Raw genomic sequence first — 17,441 nt, 5'->3', positions numbered from 1 at the left:
GTACTTTGTATCAACAAGATTATATAATGTTTAATAATGTTTAATAAATTTATAATTTTCTACAGTTATATATTTATTTTTATAATAGTTTTTAATAATTTTTATATACTCTTTTCTAAACTGCTAATTTTTTTTATGTCAGCATTTAAGGAATAGGAATTCGATGGGAAAATTAATTTCAATGGCTCAATTTATTCTTAACTTTCGGTTAAGAATTAGCAACTTTTTCCGGTTAGTTTCACTAAGTTCCAATCTCATCCTTTTCTTTAAAAAATATCTTTTAAGTAACCCTATGTGATGGCCTGATAGTTAAAGATTTTCATTGCCCCAGATATGACTTGAATTCGAGTCGCGTTAATTGTATTTATTATACGGGTTTTATCCTCTTATTGTAATTTAGTAAGAGAAAATATTTTTTGGTTCTTAAAAATTAAAATGCAAACCCAAAAAAAAAAGTAATAATTAGTTCATAAAAGGAAAAAAAAAGGTTGGAAAGGAAAAAGGTGAAAAAGGCAGAGTCAGAGTCATAGTGGGAGGATTGAATTGTATCACGATTGAATCTCTAATATTATACAAACAATTAGCGGAATATACCGATTGCCATTCGGAATATGTCGACTTCTTAAGTTGCTTCCCCCTCTATTATAAATACTCTTCCATGCTCTTTCACTTGCCTCCCATCCTCTTCCTTACCCTCTTTTTCTCACTTCTTCAAGAAACAGACGGAAAAAACACCGGTTAGTTTCACAAGCTTATGATGCTTCAACCCCTCTTTTATCTCCCTCTCCATGATTCTGTATTTCTTGTTTTTGATCTTTTACCCCTATGGTTGCTCTCAGTTCTTTTTTCTTTATTGGTCCATGCATGCAAATGGGATTTGCCTTTTATTAATGAGGACAAGAAATAGCTTTTTCCTACATCTGGGTTTTCTTTTTCTTTGCACGATTCCATTTTGTTAAAAGTGATAAACCCCAGTTTACTATCAGGGTCTTGATTTGATTCTATTATTCACTGTTAGCCATTTTTTGGGAGCTTTTTCCTAATGGTTTTATGGGATTTTTGTAAATCATGCAGAAAAGACTGATATTCGTCCTGGTTTTTTGTTCGTATCTTAACTTTCGGATCTGTCTGCAACACTTTATTGAAAACATAGAATCACATTATTTTAATGTTGGTTTTTTAATATTATATTTATATTCTTGGGGTTTTTCAATTCTACAATAATACGTTTTCCACCCCCCTTGGACTTTGTAAGAATCAAAGTAAAAAAAAGGTTTTTTCTTGCTTATAGTGAGAAATCAGACTTTGAAAGAGTTAAAAAGAATGGAAATTTCCTACAACTACTTCATCCTTTCCTCACCATACCTTTTTTGTTATTCAACGATACGTATCCCCTTCATAGGAATCGTTTTAAACTGCCTGTTTAGAATAATATTCCCCGAATATTCATCATAATTATTATTCTTGCGTGTCTTTTGTTTCTTACTTTATATAGGATTCTGTTGGCTTACTTCCACATGATCTGCTTAGCATAGGTATGGTCTCCCTTGTATATTTAGGTGGGAAGGCTATGAGTATAACTATAGGTATGGTGATGGCCTAGTGTGAATATGACTTGTTTGGGTTTATATATGTATATATATGAGGGTTAATATGGTACTTGTAATTGTAACAAATTATTGGTGGATGAATCTACCTAATGTTAGGATGTAGGATAATCAAGTTGGCTAAGGAAAGTCAGACAAGAGCTTTAAAAGTCTACAGTGGAAAATGATATTTTGATTAAATATTTTATTTTATTTGGTTGTAACCTGTGCCTATATATATCTTTGCAGAGTAAGAGATAGCATAGATAAAAGAAGGTTGTGAGTGAGCTAGGTAGCTATGGCGGGAGAACAATTGCAGGTGCTTAATGCTCTTGATGTAGCCAAAACACAATGGTATCATTTCACAGCTATCATCATTGCTGGGATGGGTTTCTTCACTGATGCATATGATCTCTTCTGCATATCTCTTGTCACCAAATTGCTTGGCCGCATATACTATCATGTTGATGGTATGGAGAAGCCTGGAAGTTTGCCTCCCAATGTATCGGCTGCAGTTAATGGTGTAGCGTTCTGCGGAACACTAGCAGGCCAGCTCTTCTTTGGTTGGCTTGGTGATAAGCTAGGCCGAAAGAAGGTGTATGGTATGACTCTAATGCTCATGGTCATATGCTCTGTTGCATCAGGTCTCTCTTTTGGTCATACCCCTAAATCTGTCATGGCAACCCTTTGCTTCTTCCGGTTTTGGCTTGGTTTTGGCATTGGTGGCGACTATCCACTGTCTGCCACCATCATGTCTGAATATGCTAACAAGAAGACTCGCGGGGCTTTCATTGCGGCAGTGTTTGCAATGCAAGGTTTTGGAATTTTAGCAGGTGGTATTTTTGCAATTATATTATCCTCTTCATTCAACGCCATGTTTGAAGCTCCATCGTATGAGGTTGATGCGCTTCGCTCCACGGTTCCGCAAGCAGACTATGTTTGGCGTATTATTTTGATGGTTGGAGCACTCCCGGCTGCTCTTACCTACTATTGGAGGATGAAGATGCCTGAAACTGCTCGTTACACTGCACTTGTTGCTAAGAATGCAAAGCGGGCCGCATCTGATATGTCAAAGGTCCTACAGATGGACATTGAGGCTGAGCCACAAAAGATTGAGCAAATAAAAGAGCAGAAATCTGGATTCGGTTTGTTTACTAAGGAGTTTGCTAAACGTCATGGTCTTCACTTGCTTGGAACAACAAGCACTTGGTTCTTGCTTGACATTGCATTCTACAGCCAGAATTTGTTCCAAAAGGATATCTTTAGTGCTATTGGCTGGATTCCTTCTGCAAAGTCCATGAATGCCATTGATGAAGTTTACAGAATTGCAAGGGCACAAACACTGATTGCTCTTTGCAGCACTGTACCAGGCTACTGGTTCACAGTGGCTTTCATTGATAAGATGGGAAGATTTGCCATCCAATTAATGGGATTTTTCTTCATGACTGTGTTTATGTTTGCACTGGCTATCCCGTATGACCACTGGACCCACAAGGACAATCGAATCGGCTTTGTTATTATGTACTCATTGACTTTCTTCTTTGCGAATTTCGGACCTAATGCCACCACATTCGTCGTACCAGCCGAGATTTTCCCAGCAAGGTTGAGGTCCACCTGCCACGGTATCTCAGCAGCCTCGGGAAAGCTTGGTGCTATTGTTGGCGCATTCGGGTTCTTGTATTTAGCTCAGAACCAGGATAAAGCCAAGGCAGATGCAGGGTACCCTGCAGGCATTGGGGTGAAGAATTCACTTATTGTATTAGGTGTAGTCAATGCCTTGGGCTTCCTCTTCACTTTCTTGGTGCCAGAATCAAAAGGAAAATCTTTAGAAGAAATGTCAGGCGAGAACGAAGATAACGAACCACAAGGAGAGGCAGAGCCGCCATCATCTAGTGGCCGCAGGACAGCTCCAGTTGCTTAAGGCATGGACTAATGAACCAGTTCTTGAACACCGTTGTAAAGCCCTGAATATGCTGCTATATAGTAGAGTTTTAGATGTCAAGTTTCAGTTCACTGTTTTTTTTTTTTTCCCAACTTAAAAAGTTTTTCAGTTTCAGTACCTTAAATTTGAGAGTTATAATAGAAAAAGTCCTATGGTTTGCATTTATCAACATATTGCTTTGTGAAGAACGGCCATCAGAATTGAACCCAGAAATGAAGGATGAGATTCTGTTAATGAGGTGAAACTAAATACGTCACAATCTGTCTGTTTATGCCATTTTTTTCAACCAATGGTTAGGTGTTCAATTCTATGACAAAAGCCCATTCAAAGCCTCGACATACAGGCACATAAGTATAGGTGAGTGACTATGGAAGCCACTATTTGCTTGGTCCCCTTTGACTTTGATTACTTATTTTAATGATGAACAAAGGATTTCAAAGATGGTGTCAAGACTTTAAACACCGTGCTCTGATTCTTTGGTTGCATTCAATTTAGCAATAACGTTGAGCCAAGGCAACTCATCCATCTGACTAAAACGCCCTAATCTCCTTCCTGCAGCCAACGAAATTTAACTTTTTTAACATTGCTTTTAAGAAAAAAAAACACTTTACAAAAAACACTATTTTAATCGAAAGCAGAAACAAAAAAAATTTAACTTTTTTTCAAAAATATTATTTTATCCAAAATAATATTTAAATAAATACGAAAACCTACCCATAGAGTGCAACTTTATCTAATATTTATTTTCGGTTGTGAAGGGAGTGGCATTGCACCATGGGAAATGCGTGTACATGTTGATTTTTTTGAAAAAGTCAGAGGACATGCCTCTTGTCAAGCGAATAATGACTTATTTACAGAGGCCATCCTCGTTAGGCCCACATTTTTGAAATTTATTAATTCCAATTAAACTCTTAAATTTTTTTTAATTTCATAAAATCTTTTAAAATTTTTAATTAAACCTATCAAAATTTTTAAAACTTCTTACTAAATTTCAAAATTTTTAAAAATTTTAGTTACACACCTGAAACTTAATGTCAAGACCCGCCACTGTTTATTTGGCCTTTCAACTTTACAAAAAAAAAATCATTTTAGCTCTTAATTTATTTTTTCGTCTATTTTAACATTTGAACTTACATTGTTTTGACAAATCACCCTAAAATGGATGAAAAAATTAACCACGATTAACTTTATCAACGTGAAAAAATATATATTTATATATATCAATGGAATTGGACTATGTTTAGGAGTTGTGAAACTTCATTTTAGTTAGAATTATATATATATATGTTTCAATTGGGTCTTAGTTCACTTGACATTAGTATTATTGTTAGTGTAAGAGGATGTGGGTTTGAATACGCCAAAATAGATTATCCTCTTATACAAAGAGAGTATGAGTCATTCTCTGAAGAAATTATTTCAGAAAAATTTTAGAGATATTCTTGTTATTTGCAACTTGACATTAGAAGTTTAGAGAAATTACAAAATTACCTCACTGGTAATTTATGAAAAAAATTTTGATTCGAAACTTGAGAATAGCAGAAAAGACTACTCGATCGAAACGTTCATCCTAAACGAACCATAAATGTACGTTTTTGATTAAGTGTTTATTACTTTAGATAACACAACTAAGTTCTTATTTTGGAGAAAAAATTTAAAACTCCAAGTTTCCTTAAACCTATTTTTCGTTGTGTCTTTCAAACCTGATTTTCCAACAATTCCCTATAAGTAATATCTCCCATTCCTTTCTGCTAGTACCGTTAGATGCCTCTGACCTAGCTTCAGCTGACATGGCACTCAATATATAATCATTCAACCTTCTAAAAGGCACCCTCGGTCGAGAGCTTCTTCTTAGGTTTTGCTACTCTGTAACACCATAATCGTTGGGTCTCAACTACAAGCTATCACATTCGTTGTTGAAGCAACTACAATGATTACATACAATTTTCATCTTTAATCATTTAGTTACAAGTATTACAAGCTTAAAACACAATATATATATATCATTTCAGGTCAGATACGAGCTTATGAAAACTCAATACCATCCTAGGGTCGAACTAGGACTAAACTGAAAAGTTTTCAAAGTATTTCAAGTGGGTGTCTCGACTTCTAAGGCTTGGTGTCACGATATTGAAAACAGTAGCCAAGCTTCCCAACCTGATGATCAAATTAAAAAGTTTTCAAAATATAACAATATCGACGTCGCAACGAGATGGCCTGATCTCACAACATTCAATGAGAGAAGTCGCGACATCCAAGGCAGAATACTAATCCCCTATTTTCCAATGGCAACAACTCAACATACATAATAACCATTGGCCCCAATGCTCCAATTAAGCTATTCCAACGTTCAAACTTACCTAAAACATAGTCACTAAAGCATTAATATCAATTCCATATATGATTATAAGCAAACTCACATATTCACAACTTATATGCAAACCATTTTTGACCATTTCTAACCTTGAGTAAAACATCCCTAGGTACATGCCATTGACAAAATGGAAAAGACTATTCAAACTTAGGTTGAATCGATGCTATCGTCTAGATGCTAACTTCACTTTTCTGGGGCTTTAAGAATACTTGTACCAACGCACGAAACAAACAAACCATAGCTGAGAAAACAGATACATATAACATAAGCATTAACAATATCTTTCAAGACAAACCATGCATACATGTGCTCAATATCTAACCAAATCATGTTCCAAAGTGTCAACCATTTTCCATCATCAATCTATATGTGTAAGCATACTAAGACATTATCAACCAACTTATCCAACAATGCACATAAATGACCAATTCTAACTTCTTTACCATTTACCAATCATTCAATATATATCAAGAATCAAACACACAATTATGTAACTTTACCACATGTTATTAACACCATATTATTCATGTTCCATGGCAATAATCTCTTTTACTTTTATTTCATACCATTCAACTCATTTATGGAGTTTGTCGACTAATTCGCATTTGTCTTGACCCCCAGGGCACATTTTCTTTTGATTTGCACAATCAACTATATGATTTCAGTTTCCCACTCACATTTAAGCATAAATTAGTCCAATAACATCAATTGTTATCACATTCATCTTGTTTACCAAAATTACATTTTGCAACCCTTATTAATCTAACTCAGACTTAAATGAATATTTGGATTATCCCACCAACCCACCAAGCTGGCATCGAAGTGCATCATCAAATAAACCGAAATAGGGTAACTCGCACGTAACATGCATATTGGTGCATGAAGCACATTATTAGTGCACAAAGTGCATACTGGTACACAGTGCATCCTGGCGCACGAAGTACATCCCGACACACGAGGTACATCTTGGTGCATAAGTGCATAATCCGCACATAAACCAATCCTATGGCATACCAACTATATCCAACTCAACTCGATTAGTTACTAGGGTACCAATGTTCAATTCCATTTATAATTTAGTACATATATCATTTCTCAACAAAATCCACTATCACAATCCAATTTATTAACATGTCAAATATATATATCATATCATTCTATACATTTTCACCCAATTTCATAGCACATATCATAATTCAAGCAATTCATGTTATTTTACATTTTGTTTAATTTAGTCATCTATCTCGGTAATTCACATTCAAGCTCACTCCAATAGTATAATTTATCACTATATACTCACATTGACATTCCCATGTGCAGATAACATGAAAATGCAATCAATTAACATCACATTAAGTCATAAATGTACAAACTAGAGTTTTCAATCACTCGTCGATCACTTTCACTTTTCCTTTCCCTCTTGAAGGTTCCACGTCGACGTTAGCTACGTACATTCACAAAACATATCAAATAATCAATTTCCACCCGATTCACAACCAAATATTAATTCATGCATATTTTGCAAGTTTCAATTTAGTCTCTGAAATCGGGACTAGCTTAACTTTAATTCTAAAGCTTCGGATTAAAATTCGATTTCACATTTATTCATTAAAGACCTTATACTTTCTATTCCTTTTGAATTTTTATAATAGTTTTGAATTTTATTCAATTTGGTCTCTAATGTACGAAACTAACAATTAAGGTTTACAATTCAGTCATTTTCATAAAGTAAGCTTAATTTCTATCAATTTCACACCTAAATCATTCAATTCTCAACAATGGACACTTATCAAAATTTCACCAGTTGATCAAATTGATCCATGAGTTAGCTTAATCAAGTTCCCATGATAAAAAAAAATACATAAAAATCAAAGAAAAATGGCTAGAGACTTATTTGAAATTAAGGTTAAATGTCAACTTAAGTTTTCAAAGCCTTTCTTCAATGGTGGACGGTGAGAAAGGTTGAAGAAGAAGATGATTTCCATCTTTTTCCACTAACATTTCCTATATATATTATGATTAATTTTAATTAAGATTAATTAATTAACTTAATCATGCTTAATTAAACTTTAATCTTTAATTAACTTAAAATAATTACAATTAACATCACATCCCACTATCGTCCATTTAGAATTGGTTTATTTACCATTTTAATCCTTTGGTTAATTTCTATCACAGTCCCCAAGTCTTATTCTAATTAAAAGTCTATAGCGATTAAACTTTTACAATTTAGTCTCTGGGTCTTATTAACCACATTTTTGGCTAAACTGCTTAACTAAATTTCAATTCAACAATATAATAACTCCATAAATATTTACAGACTCGGTTTATAAAAAAACAAAGTCTCGAAACCGCATTTTTTGACACCACTAGACTTGGTCATCATCATGTGCCTTACTGGACTTGTTGGTCATGCTGAGTTTGTTGTTATCTCATGCTATCATTCACAACTTTTTTTTTGTTTAATATGTCATTTATATTTCATGTCATGTTATCGTAGATTTTTGAATATTTAATTTTGTATAAATTAAAAATGTTTAATTATTTATTCGATATAGAAAAGAAAATCTTTATGCTGTTAAAATGTATTATGAAATGTTTGTGTGAGACTACAAGTGGTGTTTGTGTTTGTACAAGTGTTATCTGTATTATGACATGTTTGCCTGAATGAAAATTGAAAATGTATTTTTGATGCTAAGAAAAAAAAACATATTTTATAACCGATATTTTAAATACGATTCAACAATTGAAGAAAAATCAAAGTCGTTTCAGTTGGATCAGATCGATTTGGAGAAGGGCTTTGAATCGATTGATCCAAAAACCAATATGAATCGGTTAAATAGGGTAAACAACCACTTGAACTAGATTTTAAATTTTTAAAATTTTTTTATGAAATTTTAATAATGTATTTAATCGAAATGGACGGACCGATACCAATCAACTATAACTAAATTACCATTCCACAACAAAACATTTCCTTAATTATAAAATATTCTTTTATTTTTAACAATTGGATGAAAATATTAACAAATTAGGGTTTTTTGTTTTCGGGTGGAGGTGGAAAGGGTTCATGCTTGTGGCTGGCACCAGTTGGTGGATAATCTGTGATTTCCATTAGCATCCTTTCTTCATTGAATTCATGTCCTAAATATTCCCCAAACACTTCCTCAGCTTCACTTGATTTTTTCAAGTCCTACAAATTAGTATTCAGCAGATGTAATTTAAGCGCCAGTTTAGTATGGTTTCTTAGAAACATTTTTTAGTCAAAAAAGTTAAAATTTTCTGCTTCTGCTTTTTACCCGAATAGTGCTTTTGCAAAACAGTTTTTTGTCCCCAAAGCACTTTTGAAAAGATCAGAAGCATCTTGTTTAGCAACACTTTTAATCCCAAAAGTACTTTTAGAAAACGATACTAAACTAACCCTGAAAAGCAAAATTTATATTGAAAGCATCCTCCTCCATTTTAAGACTTGAAAGATAAGAGAAATAACCTGAACAAGTAAATCTTGGACGGAAGAAGGGAATAATTCCTTATTTCCAAACTTAAAATTTAAGAAATTACCCTCATTTGTTGTAGGAACAGCAGCAGAAGAAATGATTAGGCAACATAAACCCAGAAAAAGTAGCATCATTCTAACATTAAAACCTTTCTTCTCCATGCTAATCATGAACAACAATGAGAAAAGATGAAATTTGGTGATGGTGGGCTTGGTAATTACTACTTTATATAGAGTTGATTTCACATTAGTATATGCTATGGTTTTTGCTGCAAATGATGGTAAGAATATTAGAAATGGTAAGCAGTATTACAACAACTCAGAGAATCAACACCTTCCATATCTTTTATTTTAAAATGAGAAGTAAAGTCCTACCCATTAATTGATACTTTAAAAGATTTTAGATGTGAAGTATTGATTTTTTTTTATAATTTCTAGAGTTTTTATTTGAGGAAATTTTTAAAACAATATATATTTTGTGAATAAAAACTTTTTTTCATTTATTTAATAACAAAATAAAATGTGTTTTGAAAAAAAAGTGAAATCTACTAGATAAATATGTAAATTATTAAAGCTATTAATCTTTTTTTTATGCAGATTATTAGACCAATCTATGGGTCGGGTAGGCATTAACAAAATTCTAAGCCTGGCCTAAAAAATGGGTCTAATTTTTTGCCCAAGTCCATCCCGGGTTATAGATGTTAAATTTGGGATTGGCCCGGCCCATTCTAAAATTTTTTATTTTATTTTTATATAAAAAATTTAAAAAATACAATACATCAAAAACACCAAAAACATTATAATAAATGTTTCCCCACAAAGTAAAAATAAATTAAAAAAAGTTTTTATACCTAAACAATACTAAGATAGGTGTAACTTAACAAGCAAATGCCTCTAAAATAATAGCAAAATTAATAATAAAGCAATAGTTATATAATATCCAAACAATAACAACAAAATAGTAGCAACATAATAGTGAAATAATAGTAAAACAGTAAAAATAGCAAAAAAACGGTACTTGAGGACAAAAAACTTTATTTTTTGCCCAAACCCTCTCTCTTTTCATGTAGGCCTTCCCGGCTCGGCCCATTAACAAGTTTACAAGTTATCAATATTTTATTTAAATATAACTTGTTATTTATCTACTAGATAAATATGTAAATTACTAAACTTATCAATTTATTTATTTATTTTTTTTAAAAAAGAGAGAGAACAACAGTCTTTTTTTTACCACATAACTAAACCTAATCATGGGTTAGGTCAAGCCAAGTTGATGCAAAAATTTAGACTCAACATGGGCCCGGCCCAACTTTTTTTATTGTTTACTTTTGACCTTCAAACCAATTTATTAGGCGAATCTCAGCCGTCCAAGAGGTCATCACCCATTGAATCTCTTGGTCTTCTTGTTGCCGCGTATCAAATTTTGTATTATGGAAAAAAAAGGTATTTCTAAAGCTAACCCAATCTAACGGTCAAACTCAGTACAAATGGAGATATTGTATTGGCCAGAAGATCTGACAACCTGATGTAGACAATTCGGACCCTTTTGGAAAAACGGGGTCTTTTTTCCTTCAAACCAGGTTTGAATTTCGGAACCCGATCCGAGTCCGACAAAGCTTTCATAATCAAGATTTTGGGAGAAACCCTACTTTTAGAATTTTAGGGTTCTAAATAATCTCAAAAGTTTTTTCGCGCTAAAATATGGATCACAATGGTAGCCGTTACGATACATTCTTCTTTTTTTCTAGGTAAATGTTTTAATTTCGATTGCTTTTCTTATTAAAGAAGAATTGAAATCTTTGTTTTCAGGTCAGAGAGGATCATCAACCCCGTCGGCTATGCTGGCTACTTTGCTTAGTAGAAGAGCTAAGCTTCAAGAAGAGCTTGGAAACATCGAGAGACAAGTAATTTCATATTCCCCCCTCCCCCCAATTTGGTTCAAATTAGATTATATTTTACATCACTGTTTCTGGTTTTGAATGTAAGTGAGAAAGCTAAATGCAGGTGTACGATATGGAGACTAGTTATTTACAGGATCCAGGTCAATGCGGCAATGTTTTGAAAGGTTTTGAGGGGTTCCTCTCTTCATCTAATAAGAACACTGCCCTGTATGGAATGCCTGCTTTAACACTTTTTCCTTTATGTTTTTCCTCTACTTATCTGCCTATCTAATGTTAATTTTATATTATGCTTGTTTAGGATTTAAATCTGCAAAAATTGAACTTTTTAAAGTTCCATTCCTAGACATTGTCTGAAATTCCTTGAGATGAATTCAATTAAATGTAAATTTGTCTTAGGGATTTGTATGTTATGCGTCAGCCATTTATTGAAGTTGATTTGCAGCTCGAAGCGGTCCAGAAAGTTCCAGCCTGAAGACAGGCTGTTCTCATTATCATCGGTCGCTTCTCCAGTGGTGCGTATTCTTCTTTATTAAGTTGCTTTCCATCCTTTTCTTTTTTTCTTGTTTGCTGGCATATCTACTTCCTGTTCATGTCAATTGAAGTGAAGTACATGAGATTGATTTCTCCAACCGCTTGGACCTAACTGATACTCAGCTTCAGGATGTACATTGTTATAACCGAAGAACGGGGCTATAGGCAATGTCAAGTTGCCTTACTTTATGTAGGATTTTGCATGTCCATTATAAGCATTTATGACTTTTAATAGGATGAAAATGTTAGAATATAAACGAGATAGCATTTGCATTTTATCTATAGCATTTTCTTTGGTTGTAAAGGAGGGGGTGTTTCCTGTTTCTTTTTTATCCTCATTTCACGAGGGGCTCGTATCATCTTGCATTACTATCGCATACTCAGATACAGATTGAGCAACAACCATTCTAGTACCCACAAGGAGTTCATCAACTGATTGCAACTTTGTGCAAGATTCATATTGCTATTAGTGCAACAAAATTATGCATTGATGCCCCTTCTACAGAAAATCCTACCAAAAGTTTCAAACTAGATCTATAACTGGCTGATTAAGGCCATATCAAGTAGCTGGAGATGTCTACAACTTATTTTCTTCAGAATTTTGTTCACTGTGAGATTTTTCTGACTGATTTTTTGCTGCTATTGTTGTTTTTTCAGGCTGAAGAGGTTGCCACTGCTAGAGATGGTGAGCCTGTAATATGCAGGTGCTTCAACACATTTCCCTTCTTGATGTTTATTGTTTGTTGTTATTGTTGTTGTTGTTGTTGTTGTTGCTGTTGTTGTGTGTGTGTTTTAGCAGATGGGAAATTAGACTGGTCCTGTTCGGTCTAAGGATCAAGTTTACTTTGCCAATGAGCATTAAATGCATTAATTTTGTTTTTGTTCTGAATTTTATATGTCCCTGTTTTCTTTACAGAGGAAAACCGAAGAAGGGAAGAGGTAGAGAAGCAAAGAAAATGCGACACTTCAGTGAACCAGATTATGACTATGATGATGATCCTGATGTGACTTTATGAAATGAGTTGAATCTAACGAAGTACTTTTTGGCCTTGCCTTAAAGCTTTCAAGCTTTAACTTCCAATCTTAGATGGTTTTCGTATCACAACAACCGGTGATGGCAGAGGTTATTAACATGATTTTCAAGTATGCCAGATGAAAAAATGATTTTGGTTTTTCATGGTGCTCAAAATCGAATCAGGGGTTCATATGGGCAGAATGTTGAGTGATAATGTAAATGACCCTTATGGTCTGAATCTTCTGGGCTAGTTCTGGCAACTAGTCTCGTCTTGTTTTGTTCTACTCAGCGTTTTAACAGAGATTCTAGTTGCTTTGGATCCTTATTTTTTATATTCTAAGGGGGGCAGAACCTTAAAAACTTGAGGCTTTTGGTTGAATTTGGATGATTGTATGCTTGGTTTGGAACACAAAAAATTGCTAAAGAATCTAGAATTTTAAAGCTAAATTGGGTTTCAGTGTTGAATTGCCTGCTAATCTTGCATTTAATGGTAGCCTCTTAAATCACCAAAATCTCAAGTAGACTTGCAATTAGGGAAGTAAATGGATATATGTTACTTCAAATCTGTGAAAATATTATATTGATAAGATCTCGACCGTGCAACGCTCTATGAATTTAATTGATATAAAAATTAAAGAAAAATAAAATATTCAAGCAACCCAAATATAAAAATATATACAAGTTCGTAATATAATTTATAAATCAATAAAAGGCAGATATCCAAGTGTGTTTAGGGACAAACATATTGAAGTAACATTCGGACGCAGACACACTACCCAAAAAGATGCACGTAAAAGCAGAGCTCTTCCATGCTTTCCATCATTTTTCAACTCAAAAAGCATCAAATATAAAGAAAACTAACAATTTAATGGTTACCAACCATGGATGCTCCAAGACCTGAGCAGCAAATAAGAGCACCCCAATGGAAGAAACTGCCTCAAACAACAGCCATCTCAACATTCACCTATTTAAAGCAAAAATCAAAAGTCAAACTATCAATCAAATTGTCTCTTAATTGTCTATGATTGCAAGAAACAAATCAATGATACTTGGAAAAGGGGGTCATAAAATTGTCAACTTGAACCAATCATTCCACACAACGTGAATTTTGTAAAACAGTAAACTACCTACATTAATCGAATGGCAGATGGGCCAGATATAGCAGCTACTTTCTGAGCTTGCTGGGTTTCACTCCGGTATAGCTCTTTCATTGCCTTTTTCATTTTCCGTGCTTCACTTCGTTCCTTTTTTACAGCAAGCTGAAAGCATATAATTCATCCATTCAGCAGTGAACAAATTAAACATCATTTCAAAGCAATTAAATACATTCCCAAGCAAATAAGGCTGAACACCACTCAAACACGCATGCAAATAGATATGATACCTTCCGTTCTTTCTTTTCCTCCTTAGTCTCCTGACCATGTTGCTTTCTCTTATGCTGTTCGGGTATTATGCTACCTGCAATCTTTACTTTTTCTGCTGTAGCCTTCCTGCTATTAGGTAAAAAGTCTAGCGGGAGCTTTTCTTTTCCCCTGAGGGATATCACCTGACTTTTGGCACTCAAAGCCCCAGAAACAGTTTCAGCTAACTTCTTTTTCCTAGTTACCCCCGGAGCTTCAATTTTTCCTGGGTGGTTATCAAGGGTCGAATACGTGGAGATGATGCTCTCACAATCAAATTGTTCTGATTCATCGCTGCTTTCTTGCACAACCATCACTTTTTCATCTTCACTTTCATTTTCATAATTTTCGGCGTATTCAGCACAACGACGCATGATATCAGCAGTTAGCTCCTTGCTTTTAGGACTCTTACTACCATGCAATAAATCAGCAGGAGCTTTATATACATCATCATGCTCCAAATCATCCATATCATTTTCATTTAGAACATTTTTCAGCTTGTCTGCCAGAAACTCTTCTTCTTCAGCCATGTAACCCTCACAATCATCATCGTCGTCATCGGAGCCATATTCTTTAAGTTCAAGCTGCAATAACCAGAGAATTCGATAAAATTATCATTAGTACCATGATGTTCTTGAAGTTCAATCAAAAGGAAGCAAGCAAAAGGTAAAATCTTCATGCAACATTCTAATTCAAGGAAATACACTAAACAAAATAGACATAACTAAAATTTCTCGAAATAAAACTCCTAAATTGAAAGGAAACCTTCAATTCCATAAGTTCTAAACGCACAAATTACAATGGAATCAAGAAAACCAAAATAGACTATAAATTACTCTAAAAAGACTCACAATGTCGAATTGCTCATCCAAAAGGCGCCGGGAGCGTGGCTTTTCTTCCCCTTGGTAATTCCTTACTTCATTTGCAATCTCTTGATTGCCGGATTTCGTATCAGCATTCTTAACACTGGCATCAATAAACTCAAAATCTTCAACAAAATTCAACTTCTTACCACTCTCATCACCCTCCCCTTCTTCACCAGTGTTTGCCCTAACAATGAAATCCTCCTCCAAATCCTCAATATCAGATCCAAAACGCGACAAATCACTATCATCAAGCAGAGCAGCCACTTCAGGATCAAACACTTTGTTCACCCTAGCATTAAGTGTATTTGAAGCAACACTGTAAATCGATCTCTCATTATAATTCCCTTTTGAATTTGATATCTGTACTCTTGAAGCATCATAGGCCTGAGCATAACACACAAAAACAGTAATCAAACATAAATTAATCAGAAATTACACAAAATTATTTAAAGAACAATGGTAACTTGAACCAACCTTAACATCATGAGGAAGCTGGTCAGGCTTGAACTTAGGGTTATGATAGAAAGCAGAGCCTCCACCGGTGTTTCTAATCTCTCTCAAATGAATCAAATAATTGTAACCATCATCTGGAAACCCTAGCTCCAAAATTTCCTTCCTGACATTCTCCGGCAATGCACCCTTATCGTTCACGACCATACGAGAGGAGCTTCCCAACACTCTATCATAATCGTCACCACTGTCACCATTGTCATTGGGTGCATCGGCAAATATAGAGTCCTCATTATCATATTGACAGTCATTATAGCAATTATTATCTTCATCAAAGACGGTGTCGAAGGAGACAGGATTATTGTCGACTCGGACAAAGACTCGGTCGCTACCAGGTGAGTCACTGTAATTGGGATCAGAAGAGTCTCGAGCAAGTAGTTGGAATGTCGCTGATTTCTTTTTATCGATGAATTTCTTTTTTCCCATTATTAGGTATTTTTTCAGATACTGAAAAAATGGAACAATGAAAACAGAGATGTTATATTTATTAGTGCACTATAAACCCCAATTTTTTTAGTAGATTTATCATCACAAATCAACAATCTCAAATAGGCTTGCAATTCCATTTCTGGTTCAATCAGCCATTAGGGTCAAAACATGGGCTGAACCTAAGCCGAACTACCCATCCCATGACCATACAATAACAATTCTAATAAGTAAGCCGAACAGAGGTGAACAATCAGTTGGTTTGGTTAAAATACTCCAAAAACCGACTTAATCAACTTTGAAAAATTGAGAACCGAGAACCAAAACAACCTTAAAGAAAACCACAATAACCAATCTGGCTTTAATCGGACGTTCAGTCAGTTAACGGAATTAACCCAGAAACTGAAATTTCTATGCAAGAGCTATATACTCGGAAAACAGAAAAGAAAAGTTGACAAAAATACTAATATGTTCCCATTTTCCCAAGATATTCTGGGGAAAATAAATTAGAAATCATCACTGATTTAACCAAAAAAAAATAGATATAACGTTTCACCGAAATGATGTATTGACTGGAGTTCCAAAAAAAACTATAATGCTTCACCAATAAGCTCATCCACTTTTATGCAAACATATGGTACAAAACAAGACCACTGTTTTTACGTGATTATCCTAAGCTTCGGCGCTACTACAAAAGAAAATTATTAAGTACCTGCAGTAAATCTCCATTTTTCCCAATATATATACACCAAAAGCCAATTACATATATACATATAATACAGGATTAACCCAATAGATTTCAGTAGCAAAAGAAAACTTACACTTACGGTGACGGTTGGTGTGGGTTAATTTCAGTAGCTGTCGGCTCAGCTGTGGGTGGAGCCAACGACAACGGCAAAGAAGGCGTGGCTGTGGGCTGAGGCTAAGTAGGCAAGGGAAGCTGAGACTGAGAGGAACCGTCGAATGAAAGCTATTCCTTCTTCAAAGTTTTTCTTCAGCTTAGGGTTTAACTTTTTAGTATTTTATATATATAAAGGTAAATTATGCTATTAGCCCCTATATGATGCACAAATTAAGGATTTAATCCTTACTTTGTTGCTTAATATCACAAACAATCATTTTATTTTGGTTTGAATCAATTTATTTTCTCAAGTTATCTATCGAAGCTAGCTCAATAACTAATCATGCACATTCAACAAGACTATTAAGGGGTTGATGCTGCCACAAATTTTAAAACTGCTCATACCCAAGACAAAAATCGAACCATTAACCATTAATTAAAGTAGGAGAAATATTTATCATCTCACAAAACTCTCGTGGTTACGAATTTAATTGCTAGCAGGAGGAATAATTAATGAAATTAGGGTAGTGACTAATTAATGTTAATGGATTCGGGT

General features: G+C 34.3%; 3 protein-coding genes across 7 annotated transcripts; 2 read left to right on the top strand and 1 right to left on the bottom strand.

Annotated features, from left to right (window-relative positions):
* Window positions 1-524: 524 nt before the first annotated feature.
* LOC105767689 (inorganic phosphate transporter 1-4) lies at window positions 525-3,699 on the top strand. Its single transcript, XM_012587267.2, has 2 exons — window positions 525-737; window positions 1,836-3,699. Exon 2 carries the CDS (start codon window positions 1,885-1,887, stop codon window positions 3,505-3,507), a length of 1,623 nt encoding a protein of 540 aa, XP_012442721.1. The 5' UTR covers window positions 525-737; window positions 1,836-1,884; the 3' UTR covers window positions 3,508-3,699.
* Window positions 3,700-10,946: 7,247 nt separating this feature from the next.
* Window positions 10,947-13,289, top strand: LOC105767721 (uncharacterized). 3 transcript variants are annotated; one of them, XM_052633474.1, is made up of 6 exons: window positions 10,947-11,143; window positions 11,205-11,299; window positions 11,400-11,460; window positions 11,693-11,808; window positions 12,485-12,531; window positions 12,744-13,289. In XM_052633474.1, the coding sequence occupies exons 1-6, from the start codon at window positions 11,107-11,109 to the stop codon at window positions 12,841-12,843; spliced, it is 456 nt and encodes a 151-aa protein (XP_052489434.1). In that variant the 5' UTR covers window positions 10,947-11,106; the 3' UTR covers window positions 12,844-13,289. The 3 variants fall into 3 exon arrangements, with proteins under 3 accessions (XP_052489434.1, XP_052489435.1, XP_012442755.1); XM_052633475.1 differs by having other exon boundaries at window positions 10,954-11,109; XM_012587301.2 differs by having other exon boundaries at window positions 10,964-11,143; window positions 11,400-11,503; window positions 11,739-11,808.
* A 219-nt stretch (window positions 13,290-13,508) lies between these two features.
* On the bottom strand, window positions 13,509-17,053 carry LOC105767698 (uncharacterized). Of its 3 annotated transcripts, none has more exons than XM_012587285.2 (6): window positions 16,866-17,053; window positions 15,583-16,065; window positions 15,094-15,492; window positions 14,227-14,826; window positions 13,970-14,101; window positions 13,509-13,806 (listed from the first exon to the last, which is right to left on the bottom strand). In XM_012587285.2, the coding sequence occupies exons 2-5, from the start codon at window positions 16,042-16,044 to the stop codon at window positions 13,970-13,972; spliced, it is 1,593 nt and encodes a 530-aa protein (XP_012442739.1). In that variant the 5' UTR covers window positions 16,045-16,065; window positions 16,866-17,053; the 3' UTR covers window positions 13,509-13,806. The 3 variants fall into 3 exon arrangements, with proteins under 3 accessions (XP_012442739.1, XP_012442736.1, XP_012442731.1); XM_012587282.2 differs by having other exon boundaries at window positions 13,974-14,101; window positions 16,872-17,053; XM_012587277.2 differs by having other exon boundaries at window positions 13,974-14,101; window positions 16,866-17,052.
* Between the last annotated feature and the right edge of the window lie 388 nt (window positions 17,054-17,441).

Source organism: Gossypium raimondii, chromosome 7 (genome assembly GCF_025698545.1).
Source record: "Gossypium raimondii isolate GPD5lz chromosome 7, ASM2569854v1, whole genome shotgun sequence".
Lineage (NCBI taxonomy): Eukaryota > Viridiplantae > Streptophyta > Magnoliopsida > Malvales > Malvaceae > Gossypium > Gossypium raimondii.
This window is presented reverse-complemented; position numbering and strand designations above follow the sequence as displayed.